The sequence below is a fragment of the Salvelinus namaycush genome, chromosome 3 (assembly GCF_016432855.1).
Source record: "Salvelinus namaycush isolate Seneca chromosome 3, SaNama_1.0, whole genome shotgun sequence".
Taxonomy (NCBI): Eukaryota; Metazoa; Chordata; class Actinopteri; order Salmoniformes; family Salmonidae; genus Salvelinus; species Salvelinus namaycush.
Genome location: NC_052309.1, coordinates 61,957,177 through 61,982,269, shown reverse-complemented (window position 1 = coordinate 61,982,269; position 25,093 = coordinate 61,957,177). Strand labels below are relative to the sequence as shown.

Sequence of the window (25,093 nt, the reverse complement as noted above, 5' to 3'; positions counted from 1 at the left end):
TTTGTGCAAGGAGGTGCACTGCCAGAGCCCTGCAAAATGACCTCCAGCAGGCCACAAATGTGCATATTTTAAACCTTTAAAGCTGCAATATGTAACATTTTGGGTAACTGGACCAAATTCACATAGAAATGTGTGTTATAGATCTGTCATTCTCATTGAAAGCAAATCTAAGAACTGGTAGATCTGTTCTATGTGGACTATTCTATGCTTCCCATTCTCAAGTTTCATTTTTGCGTCTTTTTTTCAGTCAGCTGAAAGTACATTATTTTTGTCTATGGAAAATATATTTCACAGCGGTTTACATGGTACAATGATTCTATACACTATATTTGCTTGTTTCGTCACATAAACTGAAATTAGGCAAACTATATGAATTTTAGTAACCAGGACATGGCGGAGCGATTTCTGCATAATGCATCTTTAAGGTAAATTATCTAAAAACTCGTAAACTCCGATTTTTTAAATATTCGCATATGTTGTACAGTAGCTTTGTTTTTTTTTCGAAAATCAGAGGTTTTTGTATTATGCCCGCTTTTGGTTGGGACACACAATGCTCCTTAATACAGGGTTGGTGTAATTTCAATCATATAAATATAATCCATAGAATAGACCTAGCTGGTACACCATTGAAATTGAATTTTAATTGACATTTTAAGTTGGAGTTACTACTACAAAGATGACTGCCGGTCCACTCACCATCGAATGTCAACTTAAATGGTCATGTCTATTCTAATATCTATATTTCTATGATTTCAATAGCTTGTCTATGGAGGATTGACAGTATAATTTAAAACATACATTTCCATTCAAGTCAACATGCTCTGATGTGTAGACCTCCAACAATCTTTGTGGTACCATTTGAAAGTTGAAATGTCTACGTTATTCCCATTTAGTATACATTTATCAGCCAAAACATGACACCCACCCTGTATCCAAGAGTCGGATGTGTCTCAACTGATGGCGTGCACAACACAACAATCTTAGATGATGTAAAATCGGGTCTAAGCCACAACAAACAGTATGTGAAAAAATTATCTGAGTTTATGCCTTTTTAGATAATTGAGGATAACATTTTTTTTTTTTACATAATTGGGATTTTTTTGGTTTGATAACCCTGTTAACAAGATTTTAAATTATATCAATCTCAAACATTTAACTTTTCCAGTGATGAAGACATGCATTTCTCATGGTATGGTGGGGTATGCAAAATGGATCAACTTTGAGCACAATCTCTTGAATGTTTTGGCATTCAGGTCCAAAAAGTCACTTTCTGAGCACTTCTTACAATGTATGGAAGCTTTTGTTCAAATCAAAAAGTGCTGTCAAAAAGTGATTGAATTTAAATAGATTTACCCAATAGGCCTATTGCACTAGCCTCGGCTCCAGGCTTAATATTGCACAAACTCAATACAGAAAGGATTTAATGCCCAATGCAAACATCCAACGCTCTCTCCTTATCAAGATGTTTTCAGACCCTTCAACCACTCTTCCGAAAATATCAATTTATTTACTTTATTACTTTGTCATTACTTACATTGTACCCCACAGAAGACAAAAGTGACTCCAAACTCGATTTTTTTGTCATTTTTTCCCAGTTTATTCAGTGATATGTATTTGCAATAAATGTCATCATTATAGGCCCATGTCATTTACAAACATTGACAAAGGATACACCGTGGTTGATTTTTGTTGATAAATGAAGGCTACTATTTTTCTATAGAAAATTATGAGAGACAGAAAAAACATTAAAATGTTAACCATATAGTAGCCAAAAGATCATATATAACATTACGATACACTAACAGTATTTAACTGTCAAATTATTCAGATCAGTGATGTGGTGCTGCTAACCATTGCCTGGCTTGGATCAGAAACATAGGTCTACATGAGAACATGATTTCAACAAGAAAAATAGCAATGGATTCACAGGCCCGTTTCTCAGGCAGTGTATTGAGGAGGCAGGTGGTTCTGTTGAAACCCTGTACCCATACCGTCTCCCTCAGGAACCTTCGGGTAGTTCCCAGTCTGTAGAGAAAACAACACAGGACATCATATGACCTTGACTATTGTTATGTCCCAAATTGCACCCCCTCCTCTATATAGTGCACTACTTTTGACCAGAGCCTGCACCCTATCCCCTATACTGCACTGGTCAAAAGTATAGTGCAGTATAGGGAATAGGATGCCATTTGAGATGCATCAAATGATAATAAATGAGCAAATTGGCCAGTGTTGATTTTTCAGTGTAACATTTGTAGTGTTTACAATCCCTCTGTAAGAGTGATATTAACACTCAGTGGTGTAAAATAACCCCAAGTGTTGGAGTTAATAACCAGAGTTATTGTTTTACACTGTGGAGAGTAAAATAGTCCCATCAAAACCACACCCATCATTATCATATTTCCAAGCATGCTCCACTGCAGGATGTTTTTTTTAAAATTAATTTTCATATGTGTTTTTGCATGTACATTGATTGATTGTTTGATTAATATTATGCTACACAAAGATAAATAACATACATTTTTCTGAACTAATCCAATCTGTTACTTAGATTTATTGGACCATTACTGAAATGGTTGTTCTGGTATAATTTATTTAGGTAGTGATTTTTTTAAATCAGGTTTCCTAATCCTGACAGTCATTCTGAATGTAGGTTGAGGGTGAATCATTTTTTGGGGGATATCCTAACTCTGGCTGGATTCCAATAGGAATTACACATAATCAGTATAATGAAACTTGCAGGCCTGACGTGGCCTGTAAACTAGGAGTTTCCTAACACCACTGAATTAAGGTAAATCTAGGCCACTTACTAGGCCAATAATTAATAGTGATGGGAAATCAAGGATTTCTGAAGGCTTTCACCAAATTGTGCAGAAAAACGGTTCATTACTTAGAGATTCATTATCGGTTCACAATGCACATTAGTGACATCTGCTGGTCAACAATAAATAGCAGCGTTTGATGAACAGATGTTTTCCCCCCACTATTTTCAGCAAAACTCTGTGGCGCAGCAGTAAATGGTTGGCTTTAGTAGCTTACAAATCAGTTGGAAACCAGATTCACATCATGCTTCCATTTTTTGCCTTACAGTTGACCATTTAAAAAAAACTGAATCTATGGCATTATTTAGGATGCTTAAGACAGAAGCTTATACTATTGTATACTAAATAAACACTTTTTTTAAACAAAAATTTGCAGAAAGTGTGGTTTCACATTTAAAAAAAAGTGTGCCTTTACCAGAATTCGACCTCATGCCCTCATGTCCCTGAACGTTCTATAGTCCCGTACTCTACCTGCTAAGCTACCAGTCAGATGAAACTACAAGTACAACATCTGAACTATATTTGGAAGTACAATGTCCAGCAATGCTCCCTCAAATCGGCAAGACAAATTTCAGGTCTGCTGCACAGAACTTCTGAAAGTTATGGCGCATGTTTATTGTGAACACTGAGGCTGTACCTGCTTTAAGTTACAGTTCTAACAGTGGTCAAGTAGGCTAGTGTGGCTATTTGATCATAATGGAGGCCTACCAGAGTGGCCTAACATAAAGAACAATGGAGAAAATGCATCCCATACCATTTTACCATGGAAATAGCTGTTCTATCATTCAGCTTATAGTAGCAGCCAATGTGTGGTGTTCAGTGTAGGTCTACATTCCATAAGACTTTTGGAAAAAAACATGCAGAGCTTGACATTAACCTGTTTATCCATTTGTCCTTCAGACAAGGAGGTGACTGAACATTTTGTTGTTGTTTGATGTAAGAAACCACTTTACAAAATAAAATTCATTTTTTCCCCCCATACCATTATTACAGAGAATCAGACAAAATATTCTACTCCCTGCCTATTGTCTCCTTAGCTTATTCAAGCCTGTCTCTAAATACAACACTGCCCCTTTAAGACTCGCTTTTCAAAGATGGCTTGAAATGCACATGTTTTGTTCTCTTCTAGGAAGCATTCACTTCCCCATTGCTGACTACTGTACAAAGTATCTATAACTGGGCTAATAATTCACTAACTAGCAAAGGATATGAACAAATGTGCACACGTGGCTACATTTTAGCCCAGTTATAGATACTTTGTACTTTGAAAATAGTGTATATTTGACACGTTCAGAGTTAAATGGGGAACACTGCAACAGAGTTAAATCTTTAACACTTTCAAACGTGTTATTTCAAATGTGCTGATATAATTTCCATAGCGTTTCCCTCATATTTGCTTTGTTAAAGTCCCCAGCTACAATAAATGTCGCCTCGGGATATGTGATTTCCAGTTTGCACGAAGTCCAGTGTAGTTCCTTGAGGGCCGTAGTGGTATCGGCTCGAGGGGGACTATACATGGTTCAGTGGGACTCATATGTTGACTGAAAATAGTGTACATTTTACACTTTCAGACTTTTCAAGTTAAATGTATACCATTGATTTTGCTGTGTACAATAAAGCTACATTATACATGCTACAGTATCTACAATTTAAACTGAATTCTGAGTTTAGCCTACAGGGTGAGTCAAAATTGTAGTACATAATATTTAATCATTGCAGAATCTCTTTCTTGGCATCCCAAATGACACCCGATTCACTACATAGGCCCTGGTCAAAAAGGAGTGCACTATATCAGGAATAGGGTGCCACTTGGGACACACGGTGGATGTTTTAAATGACACAAGAAACTCAGTTACTAGGACACCGGTGAGATCTTATTTATATATATATATTAATTATATTCATGTTGAGCCACCTATTTCACATGGTAACCCTGAAATTCAACCGGCCAAGATGTCATACCTCGTAGTTGTTCTGAGGAGGGTAAGGTGCGTTGCTTGGAGTCATGCTGCCATGAGGTACCGGTATTTGATACCCAATGGAGGACACTTGCTAAAAGACAGACATGTCCATTTTAAGTCCATTTCAAGTCTTTGCTTAAACAAAAATACAGTGTATTCATGTAAACATGATAGTAACAGTTTCATTCAGCTTGATTGTTCTCCTCCTGCTATTTGAGGTGCCATGGACGCTCAGTGCTCTTACAGTTGCCAGAACATACTTGACTTAGTTTAATATTTATGTTTTACAGTATAGTAAGACTTACATGTATATGTAGATCTGTTTCAATGACTTATTCTGTGAGATTTTGTTCCGAAAGTCTCAAAACTTTACCCTGTATAAAAGCGATACTCTCCAGCTCACTGTCCATGTTCGCTTCCTCATTGAAGAGCTCTACGCGACTGGTTCTTGATTTTCTCCACATGACCAAAGTGATCAGAGAGCATTTCAAATGATTCTGTACGTAAATCCTAGACACTCCATTTAGTATGATATATTATGTTTCATATGGTTTGTATTGATTTGTGGATGTCGCTACCGCTACCCTTACCCAAGATGAGGCTAACACTCAAATCCCAACGTTCTTGTGCTTGTGGTTCAAAGATTGTTAAGAAGAATCCACTCCTTCTATGCATTATCTGCTTGGGAAGGGTGCATGCCAGGGTGTTGCACTCTGGAATTTGAGTCCTGAAAAATAGGCTCAAGCCTTGTTCGCCTCCCAGCCACCAGCGGACGCTGTGGCTCTTCCGTCCCACGACCAAGCCCAGCTGGTGCTAGGTCATGGATGAACAAAAAGGTGTAATGGGTTTGTGCCAATATGTCGCATACAGCTTAAGCGAGCCGCCACCAGACATGAGATCAAGTGGCCGGCTCCCCTGAGGAACGGAAAACGAGAAACGGATCTGTACGATGGGAGGACACTTCCCACTAGTACAGCCACCGCGAAGCAACTGCTTCCTGTTGTCCCAGCTTGTCTCCGAAAAACGTTTGTGGGATAAGCCCCTTACTGGCAAGATGCCAATTAAGGACGCCCCAAACTTGGACATGCACAACATGGAGGAATCCGATTTTGCAGCCCTCTCAAGGTGGATCCATCTCTGGCCAACCACATCTACGCCTTGTGCCGTGTACGTTCCACTACCGACGCCACACTCCCTGGTAAGATGGATCGCTTTACTGCCTTTGCCTTTAACGGTGCTGTCTTCCCACATGTTCTAGTAAAGGGATCCTAAACCCTAACTCCCCTTTATACAGGATAAGGTTTATAGGGTTACCAGTGAATGCCCCTCAGCCCTTTCTGGCTTTGGGCGGCCTTCACTCCACATGGTGTAGTTTACTTAGCTCGTTTCGGAGAACTCGGGAACATCCTCTCGGAGCTTCAGGTATAGCCAGTACAACACACCATACTCTACACAGAGCAGGAACAAGACATACCTGTCTCATAGCTGTCCTATTGGCAGTGGATTAAGAAGTCTGGCCCTCAGTTTCTTCATGAGCCTTTTGCAACAATGCCTGACGCGCTACGTCACACTTTCGACTGCGCTGTTATGCACGGTAGCCCCACGGGCTGGAATGGTTAGTGACCCCAAAGTGAGACTTTTGGAATGAAATTCCACTTGTGAAATATGTACTTAACTCATAATATCAGAGAACTTTGGTAATGTAGATAACCTTGAGATTTACAACATTTTGTAAAAAAAAAAATGGACAGAAATCTAAGTCTATAGACTCACCTCAGGGGTGGAACGGCAGCACAGGCAGACAGCTCTGCAGGCGAATGACGAGACACAAATGGACACTATGAACTCCAGCAAGGAGAAAACAGCCAAAAGACCTGATATTCCCTGAGACCTGACCTATAGACAGAGAGGAACAGGAAACAGCAGTTAACTAGACTACACCGCCATTTTGTAGCAATTATGAACACTTTGTGAACTCTCCAAGTTTCAATGTGGACTTAAATAAACTACACCGCCATTTTGTAGCAATTATGAACACTTTGTGAACTCTCCCAGTTTCAATGTGGACTTAAATAAACTACACCGCCATTTTGTAGCAATTATGAGCACTTTGTGAACTTTCAGTTTCAATGTGGACTAAAATGAACTATAAACTAACTTTATAGCAGTTATCTACCTTACTATTGCTTCCATGTTGCCAATGTCACATGTAGGCATAATTTAAATTAGCCTAATAAAAAATATCCAACAGTACAATATAAAAGATTATAGATGATAAATAACCCTTTATCAATTTACAAATACCTCCAGGCCAATGAATGTAAAAAATGAATAAGCATTTGGTATATACCCAGTACTGTTGACAGAAATCGTATGTAGAGTCACAGTACAACATGATCCCAGCACTGTCTAAAGAATGGAGGATGATGCCAGTAAGAGCAGTAACCGTGGCGACAACATTCATTCCCAGGGAGCCTTTCACCTAAGGGACAGTGAGAGAGAGAGCAGAAAGAGGACATGGGAATGGCTGGTTGTGGAAGGAAATTTCAGAAGAATTAAACGCAATACCGAATTCAGTATGTTGTTATTCCTTATCATTGTTATTACGATTCTTTAAACGGGCAATCCACAGTTAACGCCAGTGGCCCCCCCACTGCTTGTGTTTTGGGAGGAAAACCAGCAGATGAACGAAAACATGAGGGCCTATCGTATAGTAGATTCTATGTCTTCAAATAGAGAGGAACTTTATAAATCAAAAGCCTAAACTTTATTGGGGAAAAAATATTGATACTAACCAGACATTTGTTCAGTTTGTTGTCAGCGGCAACAGTGAGAGAGCCTGCAACTACATACTGAGAAGGAACAAGGAAGAGATTATACAAGGCTGGATCCTAAATGGCTCCCTATTCCCTACATAGTGCACCATATTTATACTGTATCCATCTTTCCTACATAGTGCATTATATAGGGAATACTGTGCCATTTGGGACACACATATTTCTACAGTATGACCAAAGTTAGCCAAATACATATATGTTGATAAAAGTCTTTGGTTAAGACAAATTGTTAGTTAAGACAAGTCATTATTTATAAAGCATTACTTCAAATGAAAGAAATATATTTTTAAAGTGACATGATTCAACTATGAGGACGTTTTGTTTTGCATCCAGGCAGACAGGAAACTTAAGGGAGGATTGTTAGACAGAGCAGCTCAAGCAGCTCACTCACAATGATCGATCCCCAGACAAATATTCCACTGACTACTCCAATATTATCCAACCACGGGGCTGTAGCCATCACAATTCCTGTTAACAGCATCATCAAACCAATCATGATCTGTACGGTCTGTGAGAGAAAAACAAAGAGCAAAGCAGGAAATTTCTTTTTTCTGTTCTTCCATTACATTCAACCAAAATTGTCATTTTAATTTGAAAATTCTTACCCCAAGCGCTTTTGGATGCCCTGCCCGGAAACTTCCCAGCACTGAGAAAACCGTCTGTCCCAGACAGTGAGGGGTAGAAGCGACCCCCGCGACCCCCACCCCGTTCCCATAGGGGTAGACATGGGTGATGACCACCACCCCATTAGTGGTGGTTGTTTGAGAGCTGGACATCTTCACAGAGGAGGCAAGGATGTTTGTGTAAGAGGGGATCTGACTGGTTGTTGTGTGTCATGCTTTATACTTTACCTGGGACTTCCTGATAATAAGTTACATGTCACTGACATGAATAGCAAGTGTGTCAGCCAGTCATGAAACTTTGAACTCTCTCCATTGATTATAGGCTGTGTGTGTGTGTGTGTGTGTGTGTGTGTGTGTGTGTGTGTGTGTGTGTGTGTGTGTGTGTGTGTGTGTGTGTGTGTGTGTGTGTGTGTGCATGCGCGTGCGTGCGTGCGTGTGGCTGGCTGTGTGTGTGTCACAATGACATGCGGCACTTTAGGGTGGACACTCACCTGTCTCGATCAATTAGAGAAGACTAGAAATAGATAAGATGTTGGTGTACACTGTTGGATTACTTCATGGAGCAAAAATGTTTTATTTTAATAACGGAGCATTTTCTAAATTCAAACTCATCCCCTGCAACTGGACACAGACATTTTGAGACTCCTGTTTCCACCAATTGAGGACGAAGACGGCATCGCTGAGGTTGGTCGAACATTCTCTGTGCTATACCAAATAGTACCTATTCTGCAACTCCCAATATTGGATACCAAAATGATTTGGTTAAATCACATTATCTGTAGTAACAATGCGTAGCTACCAGTTCTCTGCCTTTTACTACACCCGAGACACATTGAACTGTACTACACTGTTCATTGTGTATTTTTTTGTACTGTATGTTACTTTTACCATATACAGTACCATTCTTGTTGAATACCCAGTTCTCCTTTTTAGTTAGCATCATATATTGTACACGCCCTTGTATTTTTGTTTTTGACAAATAAACATTATTTGGATATATCTGAATGTCTAACATCTTTTTGATGCTACAGAGCCCTGTACAGCTTATATCAATATTGTGGCAGACGGCAGGGAGAGGTGAAAGGAATGGTAATGTAGGCTAACCCCATTCCATACAAATGTGCGCAACCGCGACATTCAAACGAGGCTGCAAAGAAAACTAATGGGACTGTAGTGACTGTGTTGACCCCAAAATCTGGGGTGTGAACTATGTTTCTATTCAAGCGTTGATTGACATGGTAATGGCTCTATAGTATTGGAGAAAAGTTAAAAAAACTGACCCCTCTGACGCTGTACGTTACATCGTGACGTGTCATGGCGTAACGTACAGCACGCAGAAAGCAACTAATTCTGTCTTACAGCCTCTCTCCACCAGGTGTAGCACTTATCTCACCGTTTAAAAACAAGAAAGGAACAGGGACAGGGTAAGGGTAGGATACCTAGTCATTTTTGCGTCATCACTGCAAGCTATCATGACTCTCAAAAGCCGCTGTTTACTTCTGAAGATCACTTTAGCACCGCCCAAAAAACCTGATTCAAATTCGACACAAACCTTCAAATAGGTATGTAATGACACATTATATAAACTCTTTATAGTGTTTTATTTACATTTTAGAGGCGATAAGGTGATAAGTTGGACAGATCGAGTGAAAAAAAGCAGTTTCCCCACACGACATCTCTCCTTCTCACTATCACGCAATAGGTTTAGCTTCCCCACCCGCCATTTTTAAAAAGACCCGACGGAGCTCATTGCCTTCTTGAATTATGCAGAGATGGGCATCATGAAGGTCTCGTCATTGATTTTGTTGGAAAGAGGAGAAATTGTGCTTTACATTGGTATTGATATTACAGTTGATCTGGAAGTATTACGTTTTTTGGGCGCAAAAATAAGCTCAATTGTACGGACCAGCGCGATGTACAAAAGTGAGTGAGTTTAAGTTAACCTCTCTGGGATATTCGGGACGCTAGCGTCCCACCTCAACAACAGCCAGTGAAATTGCAGGGCGCCAAATTCAAAACAACAGAAATCCCATAATTAAAATTCCTCAAACATACAAGTATTTTACACCATTTTAAAGATAAACTTGTTGTAAATCCAGCCACAGTGTCCGATTTCAAAAAGGCTTTACGACGAATGCACACCAAACGATTATGTTAGGTCAGTACCTAGTCACAGAAAAACACAGCCATTTATCCAGCCAAAGAGAGGAGTCACAAAAAGCAGAAATAGAGATACAATGAATCACTAACCTTTGATGATCTTCATCAGATGACACTCATAGGACTTCATGTTACACAATACATGCATGTTTTGTTCGATAAAGTTCATATTTATATCCAAAAATCTCAGTTTACATTGGCGCGTTATGTTCAGTAGTTCCAACAAAACATCCGGTGATTTTGCAGAGAGCGACATCAATTTACAGAAATACTCATTATAAATGTTGATGAAAATACAAGTGTTATGCATGGAATTTTAGATCCACTTCTCCTTAATGCAACCGCTGTGTCAGATTTCAAAAAAGCTTTACCGAAAAAGCACACCATGCAATAATCTGAGTACAGCGCTCAGACAACAAAACAAGCCATACAGATATCCGCCATGTTGTGGAGTCAACAGAAGTCAGAAATAGCATTATAAATATTTACTTACCTTTGATGATCTTCATCAGAATGCACTCCCAGGAATCCCAGTTCCACAATAAATGTTTGACCTGTTCGATAAAGTCCATAATTTATGTCCAAATACCTCCTTTTTATTCGCGCGTTTAGTAACAATCCAAACTCACGAAGCGCGGGCAAGTCCAGGCAAAATTTCAGACGAAAAGTCATATTACAGTTTGTAGAAACATGTCAAACGAAGTATAGAATCAATCTTTAGGATGTTTTTAACATAAATCTTCAATAAAGTTTCAACCGGAGAATTCCTTTGTCTTTAGAAATGCGATGGAACGCAGCTAACTCTCACGTGAGCGCGCGTGATCAGCTCATGCCAGACACCCTACTTAATCAGCTCCCATTCCCCCCTCCTTCACAGTAGAAGCATCAAACAAGGTTCTAAAGACTGTTGACATCTAGTGGAAGCCTTAGGAAGTGACACCAAATGTACACTGTATCTTGGATAGGCAAAGAGTTGAAAAACTACAAACCTCAGATTTCCCACTTCCTGGTTGGATTTTTTCTCAGGTTTTTGCCTGTCATATGAGTTCTGTTATACTCACAGACATCATTCAAACAGTTTTAGAAACTTCAGTGTTTCCCATCCAAATCTACTAATTATATGCATATATTAGCAACTGGGCCTGAGTAGCAGGCAATTTACTCTGGGCACCTTTTTATCCAAGCTACTCAATACTGCCCCCCTGTCCCAAAGAAGTTTTAATTGAGGAGCGATCTTGCAGGTTAGATGGCTCCAACCCCAAGCGTTATATGGACTTCCTGCCCCAACGAGGAAAGGCTGTGGTCGTTAAGCCAGGGAGTGCTTGGGGATTAATGAGGAAGCAGCCTGAACAAAGGGGCAGAGGAGGTGAGAGACAAGAGAGGTATGACGAGTGAGTGAGTGAGTGAGTGAGTGAGTGAGTGAGTGAGTGAGTGAGTGAGTGAGAAGAGAGGTATGAAGAGTGAGAGAGAAGAGAGGTATGAAGAGTGAGTGAGAAGAGAGGTATGAAGAGTGAAAGAGAAGAGAGGTATGAAGAGTGAGACAAGAGAGGTATGAAGAGTGAGAAACAAGGGAGGTATGAAGAGTGAGACAAGAGAGGTATGAAGAGTGAGAGACAAGAGAGCAAAATCTGTGTGATTGCCCATTGTGACCTGGACATCATGGGGGAGGAAAATTATGTGGATATATTGAGGCAACATCTCAAGACATCAGTCAGGAAGTTAAAGCTTGGTCACAAATGGGTCTTCCAAATGGACAATAACCCCAAGCATACTTCCAAAGTTGTGGCAAAATGGCTTAAGGACAACAAAGTCAAGGTATTGGAGTGGCCATCACAAAGCCCTGACCTCAATCCTATAGAAAAGTGTGGGCAGAACTGAAAAAGCCTGTGCGAGCAAGGAAGCCTACAAACCTGACCCAGTTACACCAGCTCTGTCAAGATGAATGGGCCAAAATTTACCCAACTTATTGTGGGAAGCTTGTGGAAGGCTACCTGAAACGTTTGACCAAGGTTAAACAATTTAAAGGCAATGCTACCAAATACTAATTGGGTGTATGTAAACTTCTGACCCACTGGGAATGTGATGAAAGAAATAAAAGCAGAAATAAATCATTCTCTACTATTATTCTGACATTTCACATTCTTAAAATAAAGTGGTGATCCTAACTGACCTAAGACAGGGAATTTTTACTAGGATTAAATGTCAGGAATTGTGATAAACTGAGTTTAAATGTATTTGGCTATGGTGTATGTAAACATCCGACTTCAACTGTAGATAAATTAACATAAGCGTTAATCCAGAGGATGTGGTATATTGAAAGATCGGTCTCCTGCCTGTGCACTCTTTCTTCGATTAAAAGGGTATCAACTTAGTACAAGGGTATCAGGGTATCAACAAGTACAAGTACTTTTTTCTTGTTCGATGAGTGTCTCACATTTAAACCCCACATAGAGGGTCTTGTGAAAAAGCTCAAGCCCAAGTCTGGGTTTTATTTTCAAAATAAGTCATGTTTTTTTTTTTTAAGCGAGAAAGAGACTTGTTTCCGCCACGTTCTTGCCTGTGATCGACTATGGCGATACCTTGTACACGTTTGCCCCTGTGGCATCATTACGTATGCTGGACACTGCTGAGGTTTGTTACGAACTTCAAATCCCTCACTCATCCCTGAAATGTTGAACTTTTTTGTCATTTCTCAGAAACTCTTATCCAGAGCGACTTACAGTAAGTAGTGAGTACATACATGTTCACACTAGTCTGCCGTGGGAATTGAATCCACAACCCTGGCGATGCGAGTGCCATCGTCTACCAACGGAGCTGCACGGACTGCTCCGTCCTTAGCTCTTCAGAGACTAAGTCATTGGTAAGTTGTTTTTTTGCAAGGCCATGCTAAGACAGCTCCCATTTGACCTGTGTACCTAAATTGTCCAACAGATTAATGACAATTATCGCCTATGCTCACAGGACAGTATCTCCTTGACGGTGCCTATTGCCTGTGAAGAGCTACAGTAGGTATAAAAGCAGTCCAGGACTCTGTCCCCTCTACTTGGAATGAGCTACAAAACGACTTGAAACTAGAGGAGCTCGTCTCCTTGAGTGATTTTAAAGCTAGGGTAAAAACTATGGTGGAAAATGAGTTAGGGGGATGTCAATATTTTGACCCCTAGTTGAAACACTCCTCCTAAAACCAATGTGCCTGTTAAATGTGATAACTGATGTTTTTAAACTGTAGTGCTTTGTGTTTTATGTTGTAAATGTTGAAACTTTGTGTGCTGCTTTTTCGGACAAAATAGATTTTTAATCTCAATGAGACTAACCTGGTCAAATAAAGGTCAAATAAATACATCTCATATATATCACTCTCTGAGTGAGAGTCTGTGGGAAAGCACCATTTGCAAATGCTTCATTGTACATTTCAATTAGAATAGGGGCTATTGGAGATCAACTTTTTATAAAACTCTGCTGAGTAGCCGTCAGGCCCTGAGCTTCTCCCAGATTGAAGGGATTTGACAGCATTAGACAATTCTTCAACAGTGATCGGCTGCTCTAATTTTTTTTACCAAATCCCGGCTGACCGAAGGCACAGCAAGTGAGTGGAAGAAATTATCCAATTCCAATGTAACCGCTTTACTTTCAGAAGTATACAGAGATTGGTAAAATATCTTGAACTCATCATTGATGCCCCTAGGGTCTAATGATATCCCAGACGATGTATGAATTTTAGGAATCTGAAATGATGATGATAATTGACGTAACTTGTGAGCTAATAATTTACTGGCTTTATCTCCTTGTTCAGAGTAAGTGCTCCTAGACTTGACAAGCAGTTCAGTAACCTGGTCTGTTAATAATGTGTCAAATTCTGCTTGCAAGTTTATACGTTCCTTATAAATAGCCGGAGATGGTGAAAAGGCATCAATGTCATCTAATTGGGCAATACAGTGTGTTAACATAGATAGCCTATACCTTTTCAGTTTGTTCTCCTGTGCGGTGTAGGAAATAATTTCACCTCTGATATAAGCTTTCAAAGTTTCCCAAAGACTAGTCGCAGAGATGTTTGGGGTTCTATTTGTAATCATGAAAAAGTCGATTTGACTCAAAACAAAATTGACAAAGTGTTCATTACTGAGCAGTTCAGTATTTAGCCGCCAAGGCGGTCGCAGATTAACAGATTGAAAGACTGCTTCCATAGTAACAGGGGCATGGTCAGATACAACAATTGGATTATATGAACATGAAGATATGGAATGGAGAAGTCTGTCATCTACAAGGAAGTAGTCTATGCACGTAAAAGTGTGGTGAACCGATGAGAAAAAAAGAGTATGCTTTTCCAGATGGATTAAACATTCTCCAAGGATCTGAGACTGCTAATTCAGACATACAGGTTCGGACAACTCTAGCTGAGGTTGATAAGGTGATAGGTTTAGTGGAGGATCGATCCAAATGTGGATCTAACCAACAGTTAAAGTCACCGCCTAAGATTAACATATGGGAAGACATATCTGGGAGAGTAGAGAAAAAACGATTTGAGAAAAAAACAAAAAAAACACCATTGTCCCAATTAGGAGCATAAATATTAACAAGTACATTCGCATTGAGCAGCCTACCACTGACAATTATGTATCTACCATGGGGATCTGCGATCACATTAGAACATGTAAAAGTTACTGATCTGTGAAGTAAAATAGCCTCCCCTCTTGCCTTACTTTGAAATGAGGAATGGAACATCTGACCCACCCATCTGCACCTAAGACTTGAGTGTTGTGATATCTTCAAATAGGTTTCTTTGAGAAAGATGATGTGAGCTTTCAATTGATGAAAGTGGTGGAGCACCTTACTACGTTTAACTGGGTTATTTATGCCCCTGCAGTTCCAAGTAAGAAAATTAAAACCATTCCCTCCAGCAGGATGGGCTACACTAGGCTGAGTCATGTCTTAATCTACTCACCGTGTCCCATTTCAAAAAGGCTTTACAGCGAAAGCACAACATATGATTATGTTAGGTCAGAGCCTAGTCACAAAAACACATACATCCATTTTCCAGCCAAAGAGAGGAGTCACAAAAAGCAGAAATAGAGATAAAATGAATCACTAACCTTCGATGATCTTCATCAAATGGCACTCATAGGACTTCATGTTACACAATACATGTATGTTTTGTTCGATAAAGTGCATATTTATTTCCAAAAATCTCAGTGTACATTGGCGCGTTACGTTCAGTAATGTTTTGCTTCCCAAACATCTGGTGATTTTGCAGAGAGCCACATCAATTTACAAAAATAGTCATCATAAACTTTAATATAAGATACAAGTGTCATGCACAGAATTAGAGATATACTTCTCCTTAATGCAACCGCTGTGTCAGATTTCAAAAAAACTTTACGGAAAAAGAAAACCATGCAATAATCTGAGTACAGCGCTCAGACAACAAATCAAGCCATACAGATATCCGCCATGTTGGAGTCAACAGAGGTCAGAAATAGCGTTATAAATATTCACTTACCTTTGATGACCTTCATCAGAATGCACTCCCGGGAATCCCAGTTCCACAATAAATGTTTGATTTGTTCGATAAAGTCCATCATTTATGTCCAAATACCTCCTTTTGTTAGCGCGTTCACAAATCCAAACTCACGACGTGCGGGCCGGTCCAGGCGAAAATTCAGAAGAAAAGTCAAAAAGTTCCATTACAGTTCGTAGGAACATGTCAAACGAAGTATAGAATAAATCTTTAGGATGTTTTTATCATAAATCTTCAATAATGTTCCAACCGGAGAATTCCTTTGTCTGTAGAAATGCAATGTAACAGAGCTAACTCTCACGTGAACGCGTGTGACCAGCTCATGCCACTCTGGCAGACCTCTGACTCATTCAGCTCCTATTCCCCCCTCCTTTAGAGTAGAAGCATCAACCAAGGTTCTAAAGACTGTTGACATATAGTGGAAGCCTTAGGAAATGCAATATAGACACTGTATATTCGATAGGCGATGAGTTGAAAAACTACAAACCTGAGATTTCCCACTTCCTGGTTGGATATTTCTCAGGTTTTCACCTGCCATATGAGTTATGCTATACCAACAGACATCATTCAAACAGTTTTAGAAACTTCTATCCAAATCTACCAATAATATGCATATATTAGCAACTGGGCCTGAGTAGCAGGCAGTTTACTCTGGGCACACTTTTCATCCAAACGTGAAAATGCTGCCCCCTATCCCAAACAGGTTAACAAGAAGCTACGCTTTAATTTGGTGTATTGCACTTGTGAATGTATGACAGTTACATATTTCAAAAAAATATTTTTGAATTTCGCGCGCTGCTTTTTCAGCGGAATGTTGTCGAGGGGTTTCGCTAGCGCCCCAGTTATTGTTTGGAATTTCGGATGACTGATGTGCCCAAAGTAAACTGCCTGTTACTCAGGCCCGGAAGCTAGGATATGCATATACTTGGTAGCATTGGATAGAAACACTCTGACGTTTCTAAAACTGTTAAGATAATGCCTGTGAGTATAACATAACTGATATGGCAGGCAAAAACCAGAGGAAAAACCATCCGGAATTATTATTTTTTTGAGGTCACTGGCCATTTCAGTGCTATCCTATGGGAAACACAAATAGACCCAGATTGCAGTTCCTATGGCTTCCACTAGATGTCAACAGTCTTTAGAAAGGGTTTCAGGCTTTTTGGGGGAAAAATGAGCAAGTAGTTGGAAAAACTAGAAGGTGTCTCTCATTAGAAAAGTAGTCTTGTTGGCGCGTGAATGAGGTTATTTATCTTCACTATTGAACATACTATTCTCCGTCTTAAATATATCTCAGAGGACCTGAGACCTAGGACCATGCCTCAGGACTACCTGGCCTGATGACTCATTGTTGTCCCCAGTCCACCTGGCCGTGCTGCTGCTCCAGTTTCAACTGTTCTGCCTGCGGCTATGGAACCCTGAGCTGTTCACCGGACGCGCTACCTGTCCCAGACCTGGTGTTTTCAACTCTCTAGAGACAACAGAAGCAGTAGAGATACTCTGAATGATTGGCTATGAAAAGCCAACTGACATTTACTCCTGAGGTGCTGACCTGTTGCACCCTCGAAAACCACTGACCAGATGCTGGTCATCTATGAACATTTGAACATCTTGGCCATGTTCTGTTATAATCTCCACCCGGCACAGCCAGAAGAGACTGGCCACCCCTCATAGCCTGGTTCCTCTCTAGGTTTCTTCCTAGGTTCTGGCCTTTCTAGGGAGTTATTCCTAGCCACTGTGCTTCTACACCTGCATTGCTTGCTGTTTTGGGTTTTAGTCTTGGTTTCTGTACAGCACTTTGTGACATCAGCTGATGTAAGAAGGTCTTTATAAATACATTTGATTGATTGGTTGATTGAGCTGGTCAGTATGTGTAGGTAATCCTTTCTAAAGCTGCTTTAAAAAAAATATATCACGTAGTAGAACTGCAAAAGGATTGCTATCCACTTTCTGGAGGACCAAGTTTTTATATGTATGATAGCTAAGGAGATGGAGAAAATTCTGGCGTTTGATTGTAAATATGCAGAGGGAGTCGAAAAGAGAACACACAGAAGGCTGTTGTATAAAACACCTGTCTCTGGATTACATCTTCAAACTAAGGGCAACCATGCCATACAAGTAAGTTATACACATGAAATTATAGATATACCTCTCCTTAATGCAACCGCTGTGTCAGATTTAAAAAAAACTTTATGGAAAAAGCAAACCATGCAATAATCTGAGACGGCGCTCAGAACAATAGTCAAATTAGCCGCCATGTTGGAGTCAACAGAAACCAGAAATTACATGATAAATATTCCCTTACCTTTGAGGATCTTCATCAGAATGCACTCCCAGGAATCCCAGGTCCACAATAAATGCTTGATTTGTTCGATAATGTCCGTTATTTATGTCCAATTAGCTACTTTTGTTAGTGCGTTTGGTACACCTATCCAAACGCTGGTGCTGGTCGACCATATCTTCGGACAAAAACTTCAAAAAGTTATATTACAGGTCAAAGAAACATTTCAAACTAAGTACAGAATCAATCATTAGGATGTTTTTATCATAAATCTTCAATAAAGTTCCAACCGGAGAATTCCATTGTGTCTTGAGGAGGAACGGAACGCAGGAAGATATCATGTGGTATGCGCATGACTGGGAAATGGCTGACTGCCAGTAGTCTGACTCATTCCACTCTTATTCAGTCCCACAACACAGTATAAGCCTCATTCAAGTTTCTATAGATGGTTGACATCTAGTGGAAGCCCTAGGAAGTGAATCTTCATTCATATCCCAATGGGATTTCAATAGGGAATGGTTTGAAAATATACCAACCTCAGATTTCTCACTTCCTGTTTGGATTTCTTCTCAGGGTTTTGCCTGCCATATGAGTTCTGTTATACTCACAGACATCATTCAAACAGTTTTAGAAACTTCAGAGTGTTTCCTATCCAATACTAATAATAATATGCATATATTAGCAACTGAGACTGAGGAGAAGGCCGTTTACTCTGGGCACCTTTCATCCAAGCTACTCAATAGTGCCCCTTCAGCCATAAGAAGTTAAGACTTTGTGAACGATGCTGAATGGGTGTAGACAAAGAAGAGCTCTCCAGTAGGTTTACCAAAACATTCAAGGGCCATTTTCTAAAAAATTAGGTTACAAGTTTATCAACTTTCAAAGCAGAATTACTTTCCCATTGTTCCTCAACTGTAGTGTATGATATACCATTTTATAGCTCTGAGTCTCTACTTTTATTCAATGTAAGAAAAAATGACAATTTTGCTACATCAGACCGAATCGTGCAGGCTGGTCACATATGAACTGTAACTCAATTGTTGCATGTTATGTTTACATTTTTGTTTCAGTAAAGTTTGTGTGCTAGCTAGCCTGTAAATAAAATAACATCTCTAGCAAGAAAGTGAAGTTCTCTAGTTTGTGTATGTAGACATGTAATTTCCCTAAGCTGTTGTTGCTAGTATCTTTGAAATGAATTTATTCATCATGGTGATAAATTATAATTGCTAGCTGGCTCTTTGAATTGACACGTATTTTAGCCAATAAACATGCTCATTGTGATTTAAAAAGAAAGAAGTGGTTTGCAAGGGTGAGAACTGAATGATGTATGGGTGAGAGAGGTGAGGCAGAGGGGCAATACCTGACCAATGCAGGGGTGAGGGTTGAGAAGGAGGGGTGACGCTCCACTAGTGCAGGGTTGATACTTGACTAGGGGGTGGGTGAGGGTTAAGGAAGAGGGGCAGAGATGGGCAAAATATATATATTGTTACAAATACAGATACTCTAAAAAGCAATATATAAAACTTAAATACAAAATTGTATTTTGTATTTTCAAAAGTGTTAAAATACAAAACATTTGCAAGTACACACCTTCACTACAGCAACATTCTCATTAATGGTTAAAAAAAAACGTTGTACTTGCTATGACTATGATATGTGGTTGTTTATCTACCTTAGTTGAATTCACTGACTAAGTTGCTCTGCTAAATGAACTAAATGTAAAAATAAACAATTGCAAAAAATACTAGGGGTTATTACTGTCCTTGCTTCATGAGCATAATACCCAGCATGCTTTGCAAGTGTTATTTTTACATTTCCATTTAGGTAATTTAGCAGACACATTTATCACACCATAGTACCATCAGACTTCTGATACCAATGCAGGGTAAAAGCGGGGCACAACATTACGAATTGCTATGAAAAATGGTATAGAAAAGCATTTTAATAGATAATCTTATCCAGAGCGATTTACAGTATCAGTTAGGGTTCAATTTCTTGCTCAAGGGTACATCGACAGATTTTTCACTTAGTCAGCTTGGGGATTCAAACCAACGCTACCTGACGAAAATACAAATTACAGGTCTCGAAGTATCTTGCTACAAAATACATTGGAAGAAGTTATTAAATACGTACTTCAATTACCTGTAACATAAATACTGCCAATTTCTGAGGAGGGGTGACACTTGACTAGTGCAGGGTTGATGCGTAACTATAGAGGGGTGTCTCAGGTGGAGGAATTGTGATGTTCCTAATATGTGTTCCGTACAATGAACACTCACTTTCTAAACGTCATTGTGGGCGGACTTCCATGTAGGCGGGAGATCTATTTTACCCTCGAAAATAATAACAACACGTAACAGCTTAAACTTTTTGACTACAGCCTCTTGTCCAAACGGGATATTGTCTATTTTCGGTTTGATTGTTAACGAAGTGACTTGGTAAATATTGCCTTAGTTATGGACCAAGTTTTCAACAACAAAAAATCTGAATTGATGAGGTAAACTACAATGGACATTTTTAATTTTCTGACGGATGAGCAGTTACTGCGGTTTTTCCGCTGTAGTAGAGCAGAGATGTTATGCATGGAGCAACCACACACCTTCCTTAATCAGGTCCGAGACCACCACCTCATTCCAGAGGAAATGTATAAGGTGAGAGCAGTAGAGGCCCCCAAGCTTCTATAGACAAAGCAGCTAACTCAACGTTTAACCAAGCAGCGCTATGACATTCAACGGTAACATAACAAATTGTAGAGAAAATCTTTGGTAACATTCATTCTCCTATTTAGATACAACAGAAATAACAGGTCTCTGAATGTTGTAAAAGTAGAAATTGGAGTTGATAATCATTAATAAGTGACGCCTGACGTGTGTCTATATATTCATGTCTGTCACGTGAACTGATGATTGAGATGGTAGTTTCTTCTAGAGAATATAGTCTTATCACTCCACTCCACCCTAAAAAAACACAAATTGGACCATAGTTTTGTATTTGACCCCTCCAGCAGAAACTGATTCGGATGAGGAGCAAGGGCGCGGCAAAACTGGCACGTTGATTTTAAAAGTATCCGTGATTTCCGCTTTCTCAATGGGAGTCATACAAAGGGCCAGGACCAGAACGAATCAGTTGGATGGGCATTTGATTTCTATGGGCGGCCCGATTTTTGTGCACGAATTTAGTTAATGGGTGTTATAATAATTAAGACCATAGGCAGCTCGAGTTTCAAGTTTGGGGTAGCTTACAATTTAGACTACCATTTCTACCTACAGTATCTGTTTGCCAGTTAGGATAATTTTTATATGCACGTTTTCATTTATCAAAATTATTGTCACCTGGTTAATCAAAAAAATCTGAATTAAAATCGAAAAGTTTAAAGTTTGAGAAGTTCAAATTAAAAACTAATGCAAGAGCACCCGCCATTGCCATATGGACACATTGATACACCTTGATCATATAACGACACAGGGCGAGACACAGATGGAGAGGCAGGTGGTTTGAGTCTCTAATATTTATTAAATACAAGAGGCAGGCAATAGGCAGGTTGAGGACAGGCAGAGGTTCATTAACCAGGTCAGAGTCCGAAAGGAAACAGGGTGGCAGAAAAGGTCGGAACCGGGAGGACTAGAAAAACCAGGAGCACGGAAAAAATCCTCGCTGGTACGCTTGACGAGACACGACGAACTGGCAACAAACAAACAGAGAACACAGGTATAAATGCACTGGGGATAATGGAGAAGATGGGCGACACCTGGAAGGGGGTGGAGATAAGCACAAAGACAGGTGAAACAGATCAGGGTGTGACAGGTTCATTTGCGGCTAAAGAAATTAGCACATGGAACTCAGGGATATAGCCTAGGCGATAGGCTAATGCAGCAGTAGGCCTATAACTTCTATTGTCAACTAAGTAAAATACATAGGCCTAAAGCCGACAAATAAAAACAGTCTAAAAATATCCTGATGAAAATGCAGGTTCTTTCAATCGCATGAATCACTATACTCAGCCTGTCTGCCTCCCTTTCTCTTTGTCTTGACTTGAGCTATCATGCAACATTGTATCAACTCAGCAGGTTGGGGTGCTCAGGCTCATACAATCTCTCAAAGTCATCAGGACAGAGAAACCACACACATGCTCATTACTCACATGGAGCACTCCAAACAAAAGACAATGAAAAAAATGATAAAACTCCTAAATGATGGTTATGAAATTAACCAAAACTTGTTTCTCACAAGTGTAGCAGGCTGTGAACTCTGCAAACAACGTTTCCGCTCTGAGAATGATAAAGGTAAATGACTCTAATACATGTGTTAACAGAAATTAATGTAACCAAATTACAGGGATTAACGGTACATTTACTAGGCCTACTGGTGACATATGTAACGGGGAATTGATCAAAATAAACAATCAAAGGGCAAACAACTCACACAATGAAACCATGAATGCGCAAGAATTGGTGGGAGACAGCGGAGCACATTCTGGAGAGCTGAGTGCATGCATTTTGAGAGAGAGACGCTCATATCTTCGCCACACACCCCTCCCCTTCTTCTTGTCTTAACATTTTAAATTATACTCAAGACACATTATCTTCACACATATTAGATGCTTTTCACTGACAGCCTCAACTCAATAATCAACTAGGCCTATTGCCATGCGTGCTGCCCAAATGGCTGGTTTCCCAAATAGACAGGTCTATCCACAGCTATTTAAAAAATAAAAAAATAAGCTAATGATCATCTGTGGCTAAGTCAAACTCTCTGGTAAAGTATTTTGAATGATTTTATTTAGACAGGAGTAATTATATAATTTTGTCAAAACATCATTTTAATTTAGGGGAAGCCAGCATACGAACAGTGTACTGTGCACTCGTCAACTTTCCTTTCTAATTCGCAAGTGGCTGAAATATAATGACACAAGTGGCTCTGTATATAATTATGAGATGCTCATATCCCCGCCCTGTCGTTGTCCCAAAGGCGGGAATGCAGGTGACAAGCTTAGGTCTGCTTATGCCCATAGAAATGCATTGGACTTATTCAGATCAGATTTTGTAGAGAGTGAGCCCTCTCGCATCGCCTCTTTCTCTCTGCTGAAACTAGCAAGCGAAACAGCGCCCCTCTATCTTACTATGTAGCCCGTGTGTCTGATGCTGTCTGGCCAGAAAAAGTATGACATTCCATACTCCTTTTGTCCAGACAGCACAAGATACATGGTCTACTAACCAGAGGGACACTGTTTCACTCGCTCGGATGCTTTATTTGAGATTTATGCGTCTTTCTGTCGGCGCGCGTCTCGGTCAAATAAATGACGAGACGCGCGCCACCCATAACGGGGCTGCCCATGACGCCGGCCCTGGTCGGACAGACTCGAAAAGTGGAGATGACGTGTCCCTATACCAAAAATGTCCATACCCTACTGTACTCTACTATACTTTACTGTACTGAACTAAACTGCTCTGTACTGCACTCTACTATACCGGTCAAAGTTTTAGAACACCTACTCATTCAAGGGTTTTTCTTTATTTTACTATATTCTACATTGTAGAATAATAGTGAAGACATCAAAACTATGAAATAACACATATGGAATCATGTAGTAACCAATTTTATATTTTAGATTCTTCAAATAGCCACCCTTTGCCTTGATGACAGCTTTGCACACTCTTGGCAACCAGCTTCACCTGGAATGCTTTTCCAACAGTCTTGAAGGCGTTCCCACATATGCTGAGCACTTGTTGGCTGCTTTTCCTTCACTCTGCGGTCCGACTCATCCCAAACCATCTCAATTTGGTTGAGGTCGGGGGATTGTGGAGGCCAGGTCATCTGATGCAGCACTCCATCACTCTCCTTCTTGGTCAAATAGCCCTTACACAGCCTGGCGGTGTTGGGTCATTGTCCTGTTGAAAAACAAATGATAGTCCCACTAAGCCCAAACCAGATGTCATGGCGTATCGCTGCAGAATGCTGTGCCTTGAATTCTTTTTAAATTTTTTGTATTATTTTTTATTTTACCACCTTTTCTCCCCAATTTCATGGTATCCAATTGTTAGTAGTTACTATCTTGTCTCATCACTACAACTCCTGTACGGGCTCGGGAGAGACGAAGGCCGAAAGCCGTGCGTCCTCCGAAACACAACCCAACCAAGCCGCACTGCTTCTTAACACAGCGCGCATCCAACCCGGAAGCCAGCCGCACCAATGTGTCGGAGGAAACACCGTGCACCTGGCGACCTTGGTTAGCGCGCACTGCGCCCGGCCCACCACAGGAGTCGCTGGTGCACGATGAGACAAGGATATCCCTACCGGCCAAACCCTCCCTAACCCAGACGACGCTAGGCCAATTGCGCGTCGCCCCACGGACCTCCCGGTCGCGGCCGGCTGCGACAGAGCTTGGGCGCGAACCCAGAGTCTCTGGTGGCGCAGCTAGCGCTGCGATGCAGTGCCCTAGACCACTGCGCCACCTGGGAGGCCTGTGCCTTGAATTCTAAGTAAATCACAGACAGTGTCACCAGCAAAGCACCCCCACACCATAACACTTCCTCCTCCATGCTTTACAGTGGGAAATACACATGCGGAGATTGTCCATTCCCCACACCGCGTCTCACAAAGACACAGCAGTTAGAACCAAAAATCTCAAAATTTTGACTCCAGACCAAAGGACAAATTTCCACCGGTCTAATGTCCATTGCTCGTGTTTCTTGGCCCAAGCAAGTCTCTTCTTATTATTGGTGTCCTTTAGTAGTGTTTTTTTCAGCAATTTGACCATGAAGGCCTGATTCACACAGTCCTCTGAACGGTTTATGTTGAGATGTGTATCTTACCTAAGCTCTGTGAAGCATTTATTTGGGCTGCAATTTCTGAGGCTGGTAACTCTAATGAACTTGTCCTCTGCAGCAGAGGTAA

The 25,093-nt window shown here is 40.3% G+C and overlaps 2 protein-coding genes and 1 pseudogene across 4 annotated transcripts in view; 2 read left to right on the top strand and 1 right to left on the bottom strand.

The window, feature by feature from the left end:
- LOC120034474 overlaps positions 1 to 25,093 on the top strand; it is a 76,025-nt pseudogene that overhangs the window by 12,899 nt on the left and 38,033 nt on the right.
- LOC120034457 (membrane-spanning 4-domains subfamily A member 4A-like) lies at positions 1,583 to 20,448 on the bottom strand. Of its 3 annotated transcripts, none has more exons than XM_038981026.1 (9): positions 20,342 to 20,448; positions 19,560 to 19,627; positions 8,226 to 8,396; positions 8,012 to 8,128; positions 7,579 to 7,635; positions 7,134 to 7,265; positions 6,557 to 6,679; positions 4,785 to 4,874; positions 1,583 to 2,025 (listed from the first exon to the last, which is right to left on the bottom strand). In XM_038981026.1, the coding sequence occupies exons 3-9, from the start codon at positions 8,394 to 8,396 to the stop codon at positions 1,939 to 1,941; spliced, it is 777 nt and encodes a 258-aa protein (XP_038836954.1). In that variant the 5' UTR covers positions 19,560 to 19,627; positions 20,342 to 20,448; the 3' UTR covers positions 1,583 to 1,938. The 3 variants fall into 3 exon arrangements, with proteins under 3 accessions (XP_038836954.1, XP_038836964.1, XP_038836971.1); XM_038981036.1 differs by having other exon boundaries at positions 20,333 to 20,421; XM_038981043.1 differs by lacking the exons at positions 19,560 to 19,627; positions 20,342 to 20,448 and having other exon boundaries at positions 8,226 to 8,485.
- The window catches only part of LOC120034447 (nuclear body protein SP140-like), a 29,549-nt gene continuing 25,001 nt past the window's right edge, over positions 20,546 to 25,093 (top strand). Inside the window, exon 1 of the mRNA XM_038981016.1 lies at positions 20,546 to 20,850. Within this exon, the coding sequence (XP_038836944.1) occupies positions 20,707 to 20,850 (144 nt within the window). The 5' untranslated portion in view covers positions 20,546 to 20,706. The remainder of the gene's footprint in view (positions 20,851 to 25,093) is intronic.

Coding starts and splice junctions, on each gene's coding strand:
- LOC120034457 (XM_038981026.1), bottom strand. CDS start 8,396: ATGTCCAGCTCTCAAACAACCACCACTAATGGGGTGGTGGTCATCACC. Junction 8,129..8,225: donor GGCATCCAAAAGCGCTTGGG/GTAAGAATTTTC, acceptor TTTCTCTCACAG/ACCGTACAGATCATGATTGG. Junction 6,680..7,133: donor ATTTCTGTCAACAGTACTGG/GTATATACCAAA, acceptor CTCTGTCTATAG/GTCAGGTCTCAGGGAATATC.